A 17,278-nucleotide genomic window follows, 5' to 3' on the forward strand; every position below is an offset into this window, starting at 1 on the left:
AGGAAAAGGAGTACTTGTGGCACCTTAGAGACTAACCAGTTTATTTGAGCATGAGCTTTCGTGAGCTACAGCTCACTTCATCGGATGCATAGCATATCGTGGAAACTGCAGAATTGGGCAAGTCTGGAATCTAAGACTGCCCCGATGAACTCTATTCTCTGGGTTGGATCCAGAGTCGACTTTTCCACGTTGAGGAGGAGGCCTAATCGACGAAACATGGCCATGGTCGCTTGGATGTGGGACTACACCTGTTCCCTGGTGCGACCTCGGATAAGCCAATCACTGAGATACAGGAATACTTGGATTAGCTGCCGACGGAGGAAGGCTGCCATGACAGCCATACATTTGGTAAATACCCGGGGGGCCGTAAAAAGACCGAATGGAAGAACCGTGAACTGATAGTGTTCACGGTTGACCACAAAGCGAAGGAAACGTCTGTGCGCTGGATGAATCGTTATGTGGAAATACGCGTCCTTCGTGTCAAGGGCAGCGTACCAGTCTCCAGGATAGGTATGATGGTCCCCAAGGACACCATGCGGAACTTCAACTTTACCACAAATTTGTTAAGTCCGCCCTTTGCTTTGGGGACTAGGAAGTAACGGGAATAAAAACCCCTGCCCCTTAATTCCCTTGGAACCTCCTTGATCGCTCCCATGGTTAGGAGCGTCTGCACTTCCTGCATAAGGAGTTGCTCGTGAGAAGGGTCCCTGAAGAGGGATGGGGAGGGAGAGTGGGGAGAAAGAAAATTGGAGAGAATATCCCTTTTCCACTGTGCGAAGAACGCAACGGTCCGTAGTTATGAGTGACCACACACGGTGGAAACGGGATAAACGATTCCAGATTGGCGGGGAAGGATCCTGACTGATGTCCAGTATGCTGTCCTCAGGCGCACCTTCAAAAGTTCTGTTTGTGCCTCACTGGAGGTTTAGCTGGGCCTTGGTTCTGCCCTGGCTGGTGGACTTCTTCCTGCCACCTCGCCCACGTCTCCCATAAAAGTCCTGCCTTGGCCGAGGAGGGGAAAAGGATCATTGAGGCTGGGGTTTGAAGGTCCTCAGTTGTGTGACCGATGTGTGCATCCCCAGGGAGCAAATTATGGCCCTAGAATCTTTAAGGCTTTGGAGCCTGGAATCAGTCTTATCCGAAAACAGGACTTGTCCTTCAAAGGGAAGTCCTGTAGGGTTTGCTGCAGTTCTGACAGCAGGCCGGACACCTGCAGCCAAGATATGCGCCTCACAGCTATTCCCAACGCAAGGGTCCGGGCAGCGGAGTCCGCAGCATCTAATGAGGCCTGTAAGGAGGTCCTGGCCGCCTTTTTTCCCTCCTCTACCAGGGCCCCAAACTCATCTCTGGACTCCGGAGGTACTAGCTCCTTGAATTTTAACATGGAGTTCCATGAGATGTAGTCATAGCGGCTCAGGAGCTCCTGCTGGTTCATGATTCTGAGCTGCAGCCCCACTGAGGAATAGATCTTGTACCCGAACAAATCGAGACGCCTGGCATCTTTCAACTTGGACACCGGAGCCTGTTGCCCATGCCGCTCCCTCTCATTCACCGAGGCCACCACTAGTGAACATGGCTGAGGGTGAGTACAGAGGTACTCAATCTTTGGAGGGGACAATATATTTCCTCTCCACCCCTTTACCAGTTGGAGGGATGGATGCAGGTGTTTGCCAGATTGTTCTGACCATGGTCTGTATGGTGCGAATGAGTGGTAAAGCCAATTGAGACGGGGCCTCCGCTGACAAGATGTCCACCACCTCCTCCACTTGGAGGTCCATGTTCTGTGCCACCCTATGCAGGAGGTCCTGGTGGGCACGGAGGTCTATTGGAGGGGGACCCGAGACCGTTGTCCCAGCCACTGCCTCGTCTGGGGAGGATGAGGACGACGCCACAGGGTCCAGTTGTATTTCCTGCTGGGTCGGGTCTTGTTGTCCGGGGTCCACGACTCCGGAGTCTGGATCCTGCCCCGGAGTTGGGGCTGTGGTTTCCATGCCCCCCGGAGCAGGACAGCTTATGGTGGCCTCTGTCACCTGAGGCTCTGAGTGGGCTGAGCAGGAGGCCCCAGATGGGGCGCCCTGGGCTTGATGGTAAGCCCATGGTGTCCAAAAGGGCCATTGGGCAGATCCTTGGATGGGATCATGGCCTTCCTCTTCATAGAATCATAGAATATCAGGGTTGGAAGGGACCTCAGGAGGTCATCTAGTCCAACCCCCTGCTCAAAGCAGGACCAATCCCCAATTAAATCATCCCAGACAGGGCTTTGTCAAGCCTGACCTTAAAAACTTCTAAGGAAGGAGATTCTACCACCTCCCTAGGTAATGCATTCCAGTGTTTCACCACCCTCCTAGTGAAAAAGTTTTTCCTAATATCCAACCTAAACCTCCCCCACTGCAACTTGAGACCATTACTCCTTGTCCTGTCATCTTCTACCACTGAGAATAGTCTAGAACCATCCTCTTTGGAACCACCTCTCAGGTAGTTGAAAGCAGCTAGCAAATCCCCCCTCATTCTTCTCTTCTGCAGACTAAACAATCCCAGTTCCCTCAGCCTCTCCTCAGAAGTCATGTGTTCCAGACCCCTAATCATTTTTGTTGCCCTTCGCTGGACTCTCTCCAATTTCTCCACATCCTTCTTGTAGTGTGGGGCCCAAAACTGGACACAGTACTCCAGATGAGGCCTCACCAATGTCGAATAGAGGGGAACGATCACGTCCCTCGATCTGCTCGCTATGCCCCTACTTATACATCCCAAAATGCCATTGGCTTTCTTGGCAACAAGGGCACACTGCTGACTCATATCCAGCTTCTCGTCCACTGTAACCCCTAGGTCCTTTTCCGCAGAACTGCTGCCTAGCCATTCGGTCCCTAGTCTGTAGCGGTGCATTGGGTTCTTCCGTCCTAAGTGCAGGACCCTGCACTTATCCTTATTGAACCTCATCAGGTTTCTTTTGGCCCAATCCTCCAATTTGTCTAGGTCCCTCTGTATCCTATCCCTGCCCTCCAGCGTATCTACCACTCCTCCTAGTTTAGTATCATCCGCAAATTTTCTGAGAGTGCAATCCACACCATCCTCCAGATCATTTATGAAGATATTGAACAAAACCGGCCCCAGGACCGACCCCTGGGGCACTCCACTTGACACCGGCTGCCAACTAGACATGGAGCCATTGATCACTACCCGTTGAGCCCGACAATCTAGCCAACTTTCTACCCACCTTATAGTGCATTCATCTAGCCCATACTTCCTTAACTTGCTGACAAGAATACTGTGGGAGACCGTGTCAAAAGCTTTGCTAAAGTCAAGAAACAATACATCCACTGCTTTCCCTTCATCCACAGAATCAGTAATCTCATCATAGAAGGCGATTAGATTAGTCAGGCATGACTTGCCCTTGGTGAATCCATGCTGACTGTTCCTGATCACTTTACTCTCGTGTAAGTGCTTCAGGATTGATTCCTTGAGGACCTGCTCCATGATTTTTCCGGGGACTGAGGTGAGGCTGACTGGCCTGTAGTTCCCAGGATCCTCCTTCTTCCCTTTTTTAAAGATTGGCACTACATTAGCCTTTTTCCAGTCATCTGGGACTTCCCCCGTTCGCCATGAGTTTTCAAAGATAATGGCCAATGGCTCCTCAATCACATCCGCCAATTCCTTTAGCACTCTCGGATGCAACTCGTCCGGCCCCATGGACTTGTGCACGTCCAGCTTTTCTAAATAGTCCCTAACCACCTCTTTCTCCGCAGAGGGCTGGCCATCTACTCCCCATGTTGCGATGCCCAGCGCAGCAGTCTGGGAGCTGTCCTTGTTAGTGAAGACAGAGGCAAAAAAAGCATTGAGTACATTAGCTTTTTCCACATCCTCTGTCACTAGGTTGCCTCCCTCATTCAGTAAGGGGCCCACACTTTCCTTGGCTTTCTTCTTGTTGCCAACATACCTGAAGAAACCCTTCTTGTTACTCTTGACATCTCTTGCTAGCTGCAGCTCCAGGTGCGATTTTTACTTGATAGTGGGTAGCATCATCCTCGCCGTGGCTATGAGCTGTGTGGCTGGGTCATGAGCCCGCTTTGGACTGTGACGAATGCGAGGAAGATCACGAAGGCCAAGGCGGTGCTGACCGTGTGTGCGTCGAGTCACCCGGACGCGGTGGAGACCAGTACCGGGCCACCGGGGATTGGTGATGTGACTATGGGGAGCAGCACCACAACGCTGGGGTGCGGTGCCGGGACCAAGACCGGTGCCGAGGTCTGGACTGGAACCGCGATCCGGATCTTGACCGCAATGATGACCGTCTCCAAGAGCGGCACTGAGATCTGCTCTGGGACAGTGACCAACGTGTAGAGCAGTGCCGGGAGTCTGACTGGCCCCAAGAGTCGGAACGGCGCCACAAGCCAGATCGGTGCCATGAGTACGACCGGCGCCAGGACTGCGAATGGCATTGGGAGCAGGAGCAGATCAGAGAACAGGACCGGTGCCGTGGTTCCAACTCAGGAGCCGACGGCCGGATCAGGGATGGTTTGCCCCGGAACGGTACCGCACGAACAGGAACCAGTGCCACAGTTTGCGGTGATGTCGACTATGTCATCGCAATGAGGTCCCTTGCCACCACAAAGCTATCCAGCATTGATGGGAGCCGGGGCTGGACCATGCTACGAGTCAGGGAGCCCATGCACGCTGGACTCAAACACTCTTCCCTCGGTGCCAGAGTCAGCGGTGCCGATGTCGGCGCTTGAACCCCTGGTTGCTCCGCTAATGGACACAGCTCCAAGGGTGGTCCTAGGGGGCGCTGGTGACTGCTGAGGCGGAGCAGCTATCTCTGGCCTGCGGTGCCGCTTTTGGCCAAGCGAATGAGAACAGTGCCGGTGCCGGTGAACTTCGGTGCTGGGGGTCTCTGCCAGAGTCCAATCGCGGTGCAGTACCTACTGCTGCCGCCAGGGCACTGTGCACCAAGGCGCTCGGCGCCGGGTCTTGGCGAGCCGCTGGGGGAATCCGGGCTAAGAGCCGACTCCATCAGGAGCTGTTTTAATCTAAAGTCCTGCTCCCTCTTGGTCCGGGGCCGAAATCCCTTGCAAATTTTGCACTTGTCCGCATGGTGGGTTTCCCCCAGACACTTCAGGCAGAAGTTGTGGGGGTCGCCCGTTGGCATGGGCTTAGCACAGGACGAACAAGGTCTAAAGCCCGGAGCCTTGGGCATGAGCCCAAGCGGCAGGCGGGGAGAAGACCCCTTCTAACCCACTACTATAACTAACTATAACAATTAAACTACGAAGACAGCATCGCTAAGGAGAGTGGAGAGCAGCAAAGCCGAGCTCCACAGGTCAATGACCATCACGGGCGGCAAGAAGGAACTGAGGGGGCGCTGGGTCGGCTGGGGTATATATCCAGCACCGTGAAAGCGCCACTCCAGGGGGCTCCACAGCCGACCCACCAGGTGTTGCTAGGGTAAAAGTTCTCCAACGATCGTGCACACAGCACGCGCACATCTAATTGGAATCAATATGAGCAAGCACTCAAAGAAGAAGCGGGCATTTCAGTTCAAAATTTAATGTGCTAATTTCAGACACACCCACAGCTTTATAATTCCCCAAACTCTCCCTGCACACAGACCGAAGCATGCCCAGGCAGCAACAGACTTTGCTATCAGGAGGACAAAGTGCTGTGAACAACAGAGCCTAATTTTAGCATCTGTTTGTTCTGCTTCTTCAACACGTAAAGGCGGGGGGTGGGGGGTGAAAGGACTGGACTGGCTGCTCCCAGCTTATTAAAGACACAGCCAGGAGCAGGGCAGAAAAGCGTTAAATCACACTCTGGGATTAGCACATGAAGGAGGAAGAAAAATAACAACCCAGCAGGCACCGCTGGCCGGCGATGCCAGCTTGTTTTGTGAGCTGCTGAAGGTTACTGTGCTCCCCTCAGACACATGCTGCTCGCTCTCTACCTCCCTCCCCTTCACCAGGAGACTCAGGCATATTCATCATTAGTCACCAGGAATTGGTAGTCTAGGGACAGCATGGACTGTGTTCCCCCACCTTCCCCAGCTCCTTATTCAGCAAGGCCATGACTCATCTGCTGCACAGCAACCCCCTGACCCAGCCAGGTCTTGCTTCCCCTTTGCTCCGCCAATAGGGGTTACACTGGAGTCTGCCCCTCCCCACCCCTCCATTGGGAACAGCACTGGACCTTGCTGACCTTGACTCAGGGTGGGAAATCTAGCCATAAGTACCCTGCATACAACTCACAAATGAATTGCCAGCATGCAGCAGCTCCTTTATAAACATGGGGGAGCTCAGATTCCTCCCTCCCCAATATCCTGTCTAAGATCACCTCTCTCTACAGCACAGAGCCGCACATGGGGTTAAGCACCAACATCTCCCCCCTCTCCCCAACCCCCCGCAAGACTCCAGCTATGTTCTCAGCCTTCAGGAGAGTCAGAACCCTAGCATGCCAGCTGTGAGCCCAAAGGGACCACAGTGAGTCTGCTCCTGCCTCTCCCAAGGAGCCCTGTACCAGCAGGATGGCTCTCCCCCATGCAAGCGCTGCTGCTGCCACCACCAGGCTGAATTTAAAAGCGAGGAGGAGCTGCAGCTCTCAGCCTCTGCCAGATGACCTGGTTTAATATTCGAAATACATGGGTATTTTTACCCACACACACGCCTCTGTCTGTGGTTTTAATTTTTAAACCCTCCTCCCAAAGTCTACAGGCTCTTTTCTTAGCATCGCAAATGCATTAGCTCAGCCAGGTGAGATAAGTCAGATAGAATCTTTCACTGTTTGAATCGGCGGCAAATGCCCTGACGGTGACCGATGGGACCCCAATCAGGATACACTGCTGGAGTCAGCTAGGACTGGAGAGGACAGTCACTAGACTGGCACTGCAGGGGAACAACCCCAGAGGTAGGAGGAGAGGGGAGTTAGCTATCCTGATAGGGCTCTCTCATCTGACATCTGTGGATTTTGTCTGTAGCAATTTCTGTGCCGCTGGGAGGATGCAGGCGAAGCCAAGACTGCAGGCAGCTCCTTTCCAGTTAGGGAGAGAGAGAGAAGCGGTTTTGCAACTTTGGGAATGCAAAGATGTCAAGACCAATCCCACACCTTGCTCTGTGATTTTTCTCCAGCTCACGGCTGAGACGTGGCCTGCCACATACTGACCAAGATGCAGCAGCCGGTGACATTGCTGGGTGACTGACGGAGATGCAAAGTGAGCGGCAGCAAGCAGCTGTGATGGGTTCTTCCTGCACAGGCAGCCTAGGAGTGGGGATTGGGCTCTGGGTGTCTGTCAAATGTCATCTTAATTTATTGGCCTGGTTTTAGAACCTCCCCCTCAAAGGAGACACATATGGGATCTCCTAGCCCCACACCTGCTTGGTACAGAGAAGCTTCTATTCAAGCAGCTGAAGCCAGCTCAGGGATACAGTCTCCCCTCCAGCATCTATCTGTATGTACACTTTATCACTGCAGGCCCATCTCGTTCATGTTGCACAACAGCAGAGAGAAGCCAGGGGAAAGCCCTACATCTCAGCTGCTTTTGGGGAGCCTGGATCCAGAGCCAGATTTCTGGATCTTTCGACTGGACTCTGCCCACCAAATACACGTTCAGCACAAAGCAACAAACAACTTGATCTGGATCTCTGTGAATCACTTTCATGTCACAACTGGATTTGGTGGTGCGACTCCTGATTTACAACGCTGAAAGATAGGGATCCCCCATAAGTTCTAGTGTCCTAGGCAAAGCTTCAGGAGGATTTATGTTCATTAACGAACGGTTGTAACTACTAAAGCTAATACAGGATCATCAGACTTTGTACTATGGGTTATAAGTCTGGAGGGCCAAGGGGAAAGGCCCCACATGCGTCACACCTTTCTCTGAAGGATCGGGATGCTAGATTTCAAGGACCTCTGGGCTGCTCTGGACTTGCTTCAGTTCCTCTGCTCCTCCACTGACCCAGCCTGGCATTATCAGCAGCAGCTGCCAAATCACGACATAAGAGGACAGCAGCCGATGGGCTTTCAATGCAAACAGGAAGCCTCCAAGATGTATGCCACCTGGCCACTCTAAGAGCAGCAAGGGCGGCTGGCTTCTGCCCCAAAGCAATCAATGGTTCGTAACCTTCTCAGCCGTCCCTTTCACCTACATCTAAGGACATCGGCTCTCTGACCTCTTCACTCCCGCTCTCCTTGTACCAGATCACTCCACACCAGGCAGGCCACCTGCTCCTCCACCCTCAGTACAGCTCTGTTCTCAATTTGCACTATAGTTTCCTAGCTGCTATGCAGCTGCATCTTTAGAGTTATCCTTAGAGAAATCTGGAATCTCCTGAACACCAATCCTTCCTTTGGTGCTTCACTCCATGCCTTTCCCTCCCTTATTGCCTCCCCTTAGAGGTATCTGCTCAAATGCTCTCTCTGATGCATTTTGATCCCCTACCCTCCTTTCTCCGCAGCCCAAAAGCAGGACAGCCATATGCCTAAAGGAATCAGACTCTCACGAGACAGCCTAGCTCTTGGTACCTCACCCTCCCCCGCCACCCACAGCCATCCTCCCATCCAGTGAATGTAACCCAAACCCTAAGGTAAGGAAATAGCTCCTTACAATAGGGGGCTGCAAAGGCAACCCCCGAGGAGCCCAAAGGCCGCTCCTGTCTTGCACACTGTTATCCAGAAGTGCTCCCCAAGCCTTGCTCAGTTGGACCTGGTAAAGAACAGGAATTGCTCACTTGAGTTCACCAGCAGGTCCTGGTGCAGGCTAGCACCCTGCGAGCCTTGTACATCAGTGTTCACAGCGCAATGGGCTTTTCACCTGGTCTCCTATCCAAACTATAATAGCTTGGTCCGGTGACATCTGCTGTGCTAGCGACCACACTATAGGCCTCAGCCCATCCTCCTTGGAAGACTAGATTTATAATCCACCAGCCAGCCTGTGGCAAAATCACTAGCCACAGCCCAGCTAGCAATATAAGGCTGGAGTGGATCAGCTTGTAGCACCACCTACAAAGAGGTGGCACCAACTGGCCATATTTTAGGCCAGTGCAGGTCACACCAACTCTTAGTCCCTCTCAACTAAGTGGGGGACAGGAACGTCCCAAGGGGCAGCATTTTGGCAGCATATTTATGACCAGAGTGAAAGCTTTGTCCTTGCTGGTGTAGAACTGAATGTGTATGTCAAGAATACTCCCACAGGGGAAAGAGCAAATCCTTGAGTTTCATCCACTTGGCAATTTGTGGGGGAGGAGGGGAAAAGAAAAGTGCCATTTTCAGAGCAAAATCTAGCTGCTTTTCTTTGGCCACCTCCTGAAATGACTTACAGCCTGCCAGACTGGTGAGTGATCAGCCTCCCAGCGCAATTTTGAGTCCCCATCACCTTTTGTTGCACCCTTCTGAAAAGCCGGATGGCTCCCCCCACGCCGCAAAAATGGCTACTTCCAGCTGCCCTCTCGCTGCAGGAAATCACGAGTAGCAAAGTAATCCCACCACTGCAATACCCAGGCTGGCCATTATGCGAGTTCAGCTGTCTTAACTTCTTACTGAGTATACAAGTGGTGCTGACATTTATTTAATCCTCATAGTACTGTTGACTGTGTACTTACGGAAACATCGCATGCTTATGGGAGACATTTGTTTCCAAGCAGCTTATGCTAAATTGCAGTGATATAAAGGAAACACTTACCCAATATTGACATTTACTGACTCCTGGCAGTATACCGCCTGAATACTCATTTATACCACTGGAGAGGAAAAAAGAAATGGAAAGAATCCAGGCCCTTCACTTCTGATCTCTTTTCAGGAGTTAAGCAATGTTGAGTTAATGATGAAAATGGAAGGGTATGTGCCCAGAACAGCAGGGGTGGACGGAAGAGCCTCGCAACTTTTCACCAGTTCATGCTCACTTCCTTCTTCATGGAAGAATCATCATCTTGGTTCCATGGCACAAAGCTTTGATCCCCTCCCACCTGAGAGTACCCATGAGAAAGGCCACCAGTTAGGAAAGAATTTTTCAGTCTGTATTTTTAGCCTGTAGTTATTAAGATCCCTCATGCCCTGCTGTATGAATTCCAGACCCTGAACACTCCATTCCTGCAGGATATTTGTATATCCTCAAACAGGACCACAGCGTTATTTAATGGAATTCACCCCGCACAATAGGTGGAATTTTCAGCCATTAAGGCATCAGGCCAAATCAATCCCTAGTGTGGTTCCATTAACTTCAATGCAGTGATGCAAGGGATGAATCTTCCCTTTACTGTATAGAAAAATACTGCAATAAACCCAGCCTACCAAAGTTTTCCTTGCATGCAGAGGTTAATTATCCATTGTGTGAGCATACTCCACGGAACACAGTTCCCAGTTACTTCATACACTGAGGCATCTACTATTCTCAGCTGAAGACCTGATTGGGTCACATTAGTGTTAATGAATGGCAGTTATGTGAATGCCCTTTTAAAAGCAAGTACTACAATATTCTACAGCTACAGCAGGCTTTGGGGTTACTGCTGTAGTTTTCTTCTTATGTGGGGGTGCTGAATGAACAAATTAAGATGAGATCTTATCGTAGAGCTGGTAGCTGAATCTGACTATACAAATCTTCTACCTCCCACTAATACCGTGACATTTAAAGAGAGCCAGCAAGTGCACAATCAGCTGCTAAACGGTGTATAGAAAGCATGTTTTAAATTTTGACTAATGCTGTACAGTAAGAGGCAGATCCATCCCTCACATAACTATGGAACCAGGAGCTCTTTAGACAGCTCTCCCTGCTCTGCTTTTGGGGTTGGTAATGTCACTTTGCTGATCATCTTTAAATGGACACTGTTGGATCAAACTGGGAACAGCGTAGGTCTGGTAAAGCCTACATCCAACAGAGATGATCTCATAGCCGTTCCCCTGCAGACTTTGCAACCCAAACACTGCAGCATCAGGCAAGCGCATGATAAGCCAAATGTAAGAGACAATAAAACAAAAAGTGAAACTGACTAACCTGTTTTCTATTTGTGCAAGTAGAGACAAACAAGGAAACCTGCGCCATCAATGATGAAAAGTGTATTGGATATTAAAAAATATTTGTGATTTAATAATGTACAACATGGGCTCTCCACCTCTGGGTTGTGGGCAGGTTTCAAGGTCCCAACCAAACTCCTCCCGACTTTACAGGAGAGAGAAAAACCCAGAACATATTTTATGCTGCAATATGGGAAAAGATTGGGAGCTACTAATCTAAGGTGTTAGTACCACAGGTCAGGATTTTCTATCTATATGAATTTTACCTGACTGATGTCCCTTTAAAGTAACAGTGAGGCATCCAGGAAACACAAGACAAAAGTAATGACACCTGCCTGAGATGTACTGCACCATGTAAGATGTACTGTGCCATGTACAGTGCCCTGAGACCTCTGCATAACCTTAGCACAGGGAGGCCAGTTACAAATGGAGCATTCGCCTCAACACACGAGCCATTACTTGGAATTCCCTTGCTCTGTGAAAGTAATGAGGGTCTCAATGAAAGGCCAGTGACCCTTTTTTATGACTGAATGCAGCTGGTGGTAGAGATCTAGCTTAAAAAAGGCATCTTTGGTCGTCTAGTGAATCTCACTGCAGGCCCTACTGATGGATTTCTACCACCTACCCATTTGTTTGTGCAAACCCAGTCGTCAGAATCATGCAGAAGCGGATTGGACAAAGCACAGGAGAGCAATGATGCTGCATTAGCCCCTTGGATGACCCAGCAGCCCTTTTCCATCTCTAATACGGAGTTGATTCTGGTTTCCCCCCAATGTAGTCTTGCCTTGCGCTCCCAGGGCAAGTACCTTATCAGCAGGATTTCCCACCCTCTGTCATTGTAAGCAGTTACTGCTTGTTTCACTGTTAATGACTGAAAAATAATCCCCTCCTCATTTGGTGTTGGTTACAGGCTATGAGGTCACCCCTTTCTCCAAGACCTGATGCATTAATTTCTCTTTACTTCTCCATAAACATCTCTGGAGCATGGAAATTCTCTGCCCTGCATGGGGAATACCACCGAATATACCAGCAAGCCCCCTAGAAAGGCTCTCCCAACTCCCTACAGGGCAAGACGACTATGAATAGAGTCCAGAACTTGTGTTATCAGAACTTTTCAGCAAAGGATCCTTCTCTGGATCTTCTCCCATTTGTGGCATCAAGGTTCATGCTGCATGCACCACCCCCGATGTCCTGTCCCCCCCAGACAATGTATAGAGAGGAATGGTTAAGTCACCAGCCCTACATGAAAATCTATTTACACAACCCTGTCAAAAGTTCACCTTTCTTTTGTATCAGCACTATTCTGCAAGCTTCTGGTCCATTCACCATCACCCATCGACTCTGTTCTCTTCTATCATAGCATTACAGTTAGAGGATTGGATAAGTGCCTCAGCTGGGTATTCCCAGCCCTTTGCTGTACCTGGATTTGGCTTGATTTCCCTTCTCAGCTTAACCTCACAATTGCATTGCCCTTGTCACCTGTGGTCTGACGACTAGTCACGCTAATGTTCACACACTGCAAATAATAAAATGACCTGTAGCAAAGGGTCCTGGTTTGATTTTAACGAGTCCTTTGCAAGGACTGCAATCTCTTCAAAGCAAGGCAGAGGGGGAAAAGCTATGTGCAGCTCCTACAGAGCCTGGACTTTACCGTCCCAAGAACAGATAGCCAGAGATCCATAGGCAAATAGGGCACTTCAGATCCTTGAGGGCAAGGGCTATTTTCTGATCTGAAAACACCCAGATAGACACTTCATTGGCAGCTGTCTAGTTACTCTAAATTTACACCAGGGTAACTGAGATCAGAACCTGGCCAAAGGACATGCCCCACAGAGCTTACAGTAAAACAGACGCAAGACGCTGGCACAACAGTTCCAACCAAGTGGCATCTATGCCAGATCACTTCTGCAGAGGAAAGTTTCCTGACAGGGGCATGAGTTAAGGAGGCACTCGAGAGATGGAAGAGAAGCAGACATCTGTTCCATGTGGACTGGGATGACATCAAAGGAGGCACTAAGCCAAGAGGGGGAGGAAAACCAAGGCAATAATGGGAAAAGGTGGCTAAGGAGCACTCCCGTGCCAGCGCCTAGACTGGTCTCCAGGGAGAGGGGGTGATTTGCCATAGCCCCTCCTTGGAAGTTGGTTAGATCATAATGAGATTGTAGGGCTCACACTGCTGGTTCCCATGCATTTATAAATGCTCCTCTACAATGACTGAGCCACTTCATGGTGTCTGGCTCTGAGAGCCCATACAACCCAACCCAAGCCTTGTTTTAAAGCTAAGTTGCAGACTTCCACCTGTTTGTTGATGTTTTGTTGCACCAGGCCATGATTCCTGGCACACACCCTGGATGGATTTAACAAAGAAGATTCATGGGCTCTCACTGTGAAATTCCACTTGAGTGCAGAGCATGTTTGGGATTTGGCTATGAAGGCACCTTCACTGGACCTTCCCCATGGCTCTGGATCTGACAGATGGCAAGGGGCTTCCATGTTGCTATTTGTTTCTTCCAACCTCAGCTCCTTTGGGTGAAGGGGAAAATAACTGGACATGATAAAAAGAAAAAAGGTAGTGAGTTTCATGTTTTAGGATGACAGCGTCAATTCTCTTCTCACCAAAGGGCATAACACATCTCCCCCCACCAGGAGGTAAATTTCACAGTGACTTTATCCTGACTTGCACCAGGCATTATGGTACTGACGACTTAGAAAAAGCAGCAACACCAGGAGAAATAAACAAACCAACGAACCACCTCACCAAAAAACAACCTAAAGAGACTCTACACACAAAACATTGGCAGTTGTCAACTTTCAGAGCAAGACGACAGGGGTTTGGGGCCATTTGCTGGGGAATCAGAGAATAAAAAACACGGGAAGGAGATTTGTTCTCCCCATACCTTAAGAAAAGTTCACTCTGACACTTTAAAGGCATAGGAATGAGTTACAGGAGAGATCATCCTCCTTCATTATTCTGTAATACCTCTCAATGCAGAAAGGGGATGGGTGGGGTGGGGGTCCAGTGGATTAAATACTGGACATTTACATGTGGAGCTCTACTTGAGATCTGGCTTTGTAGAGCTAGTCTCAAAATTATTCCGTTAAGAGTCTACAGGGAAGCAGAAGTGTGTAAAGGAGAGAGACACTTCACACTGTGAAATCCTAGCACAGGCAGGGAATGGGGAGGTCAAACTGATCTCTGGTCAGCGAAGCCATAATGGGAATCCATATCAGCCCAAGGCAATGCGCTCAACCCCCAGGATGTGAAACCCATGGGAAGTATGGTCACTGGTTAGAGCACATTGTATGGTCATCCCAGAAGCCCAATGTTGTTCGGCATCATTTCCCGGGACAGCATCAAACCAGCCTGCCACAAATATGCACGGGGTCACTGAGGACAAATCCTTGGGCTGAAATCCAGTGACCTTAACTGATTCTTCTCCAGGTATCTGAGATTCTCATGTAAGGCCCATGCCTAAGTTAAATGTTCCATGCATGATTCTTGGATCATACATATGTGATCCTTGCCAATCTGCTGTTACTGACTCGAGGAAGTAGGAGTCCTGTGTGTGCTGTTCACACTGATCCATTTGGGCCAAATTCACTCTTAGTGTAAGTGAATGCAACTCCACTGACTTCCCTGGAGAGGCAGCTGCATATATCATAGGTAGGTCTGGCTCACTGACTTCACTGGGTCTACTTGTGTGAGTAAGGCAAGTGGGATTTGCCTGCGAGCTGCCTCCAGCACAAGGGGTTACTGCCCTATGGGTGCACACCACCTGCATCAGTCAACAAGGTAACTGTATGGCCCAACAGCCCGAGTGGCACTCTTAAGACCATGGGTGCATGTGCTATTGAAATCAATGGCACCACAATGCGCACTGTGCCCAGGCGTGCATAAGCACTACCGGCCCAGCCCTGCAGTCAGACTGGGGAATTCCAAGTGGGGGAAGCACCAATGTGTCCTGGAAATACACTTCGGCTCCTGAATCTGTGCTACCCCTTCCTCAGCAGCCACACAGATTGGAGAGGGGATAGAACAAGACACACACCAGTGGGCTAGCTGCCCGGCTGCTGACTGTCACATTTCTCAAGCACTGCAAGCAACAGCTACATGGCAATGAAATTATCCTTCTTACAGTAGGAACCAGCCCATGTGCGATGTTAGCTGTGCTGCCATGTAACCCAACAGGAATATGCAAGGTACCAGAGGCACATTCCCAACAGGTTGCCACAGAGAGGCAGATCAACTAGACCACACAGCGAAGAGACAAGATGCGGATCTACACAGCAGCTTTCAAACAGCAAGGCTCATTTAAAAAAGTCCTAATTAAAAACAATGCCTGGGAAGGGGGGGGGGGGGGGAAGGCCCTTCTGGGCCTGAAAGGCAAACTTCTGCAGCTCTGCTAACAAACTGCCATTTGATCTGCAGGGACTGGAGAGGCTCAGGGGGCCGGAGAAGAGACACTACAAGGAAAAGCCAGGCTGCCAAACTGCTCATATACCTGAACCTGCCACTGCCCCTGTGTGCCAGGAGAGCTCAGATTTGTTCTGCCTGAAATTGGCATGTCAGACACAGTGGGTTTCTTTTGTGCAGAATGAAGCACCTTCGATTGCAAACATGGCTCTCCCCTTTAACACTGTCAGTGGTAACAGGGTGCTGGGGGGCACCCAGCGACAGGTCTGGCCCACAGCTCAGAAGAGAAAGCAACAAGTGGGCAGCTGTAAAGCGTCATGCCTCCAACCAGGGGCTGACCACGATGAGCCTGTGTTTGGCTGGGGAGGGGGAGAAACAGCCACCCGTTACAAGCTACACTCTCCCCCCCAAAAGTTTCACCCTTCATGTAATCAACAGATGGACTCGTGGGTGGTTTCTTTTAACCACCTCACGCCCTGTCCTGCATGAACGCCTTCCTGTGACCCAGCTAACACTTGGCGTTGGCATTCCGAGAGGGCACAAGCAGCTCCAATTCTTTAAGCAAAACCCTCCGTATTCCACAGGTAACTGCCAACAGCTCTGCCCCAGCAACACAGCTCTGAAATAACACCCCTCCCCGACGCCTGGGACGGCTGCTCAATATCAAAGTTGCGTGGGAAATTCCTCCAGACTGCCCGGCTCTCTCCAGCGTTGGAGGCATACGGCCAAAAGGGAGCGCCGAATCCCCCCTACCCGTACCACGGGGACCCACACGCTCTCATCTGAGACACCTCTTTCCATCACAAAACACGCTTGCAATTGTAGCCCCCCACCCCGTCAAGGCGCTCTGCCCCAACCGAAACAAGGCAAAGCCACCAATCTAAGGTGAACGAACCTTGCAAAACAAGCAAACCCCTCACTGGGGTCTAATGGGGAAGTGGGGGGAAAGCGGAGTTCAGAGCCGTGTTTACACACAAACAGGAGCTAATTAACTTAGCTGGAGCAGAAAGAACTCATTTGCATGGTAAACATTTTTTAAGGCGAGCTGTCTTGAGAGAGAGCAGAACTCCAGAATGCACTTGCCAGCGAAGGACCTTTTCCCAAATACGATCGCACCCTCCTGGCCAAACGCAGGGAGTCACCTGGCCTGATCTCCCCAACAGGAGAGCCAGCACCCCTGCCTTGCCACCATCCCCGACCTGCCCGCACACCCTACTTTGAAACTCAGGAACCGCCGTGTCCTACCTTGGCTGAGCAGCAAGAAGCAGAGGAGCAGCAGGTCTGCCTGGAAAGCTTTCATTCCTTAGAGTTCGCCAGCGGGGAGCGAGCAGGAATCGGGGGGCTGCAGCTTCTCCGGCGCCTGCAATCCTTTCTCTCCCTCTCTTCAGTCTCAGCAGCCGGTTGCGACGGAGTTGTTCTGAGCCGCCTCTGCTTGTCTGGCTCCTCGCAGCTCCATCCTCGGTCTCAGCATCCCAGCCTCCCCTACAGGAGCTCCTCCCACAGCAGTCAGGGACTTGACTGACAGAGCAAATATTCTCTACACGGGCTGAGGGGGAGTAACAATGAAAGAGGGAATACTTGTTAAAAATGAAAAAGGCGGGTTATTTTTTCCTCTCCCTCCTCCCAAGAATGGGCTGCTTTCATCCGACACAAGCCCAGGCCGCCGGGCTCCATGTCTTTTCACGGGAGAACATTTCTGATTTTACAGGAGCAAAGTTGATTAATAATTTTCGCTCCTGCTAAATGAAAGCAGGGGACTCTGTGCGCCGGCAAAGCAGCTGGGGGAGGGATTTTGTGCAGGGAGAGAGCACCACAGGTAGAACTTAGGCTGCGAGAAACATGTGCAACTCTCCATGTGCCCATTGCAATGGAGCA

General features: G+C 50.6%; 1 protein-coding gene across 3 annotated transcripts in view; it reads right to left on the minus strand.

Annotated features, from left to right (window-relative positions):
* KIRREL3 (kirre like nephrin family adhesion molecule 3) overlaps nt 1-16,939 on the minus strand; it is a 738,745-nt gene extending 721,806 nt beyond the window's left edge. Inside the window, exon 1 of one of the 3 annotated variants that reach the window (XM_074936864.1) lies at nt 16,649-16,939. In XM_074936864.1, the coding sequence (XP_074792965.1) occupies nt 16,649-16,703 (55 nt within the window). In that variant the 5' untranslated portion in view covers nt 16,704-16,939. The remainder of the gene's footprint in view (nt 1-16,648) is intronic. The other 2 variants (XM_074936865.1, XM_074936866.1) reach the window with 2 other exon arrangements.
* Nucleotides 16,940-17,278: the final 339 nt, after the last annotated feature.

The sequence above is a fragment of the Natator depressus genome, chromosome 22 (assembly GCF_965152275.1).
Source record: "Natator depressus isolate rNatDep1 chromosome 22, rNatDep2.hap1, whole genome shotgun sequence".
Taxonomy (NCBI): Eukaryota; Metazoa; Chordata; order Testudines; family Cheloniidae; genus Natator; species Natator depressus.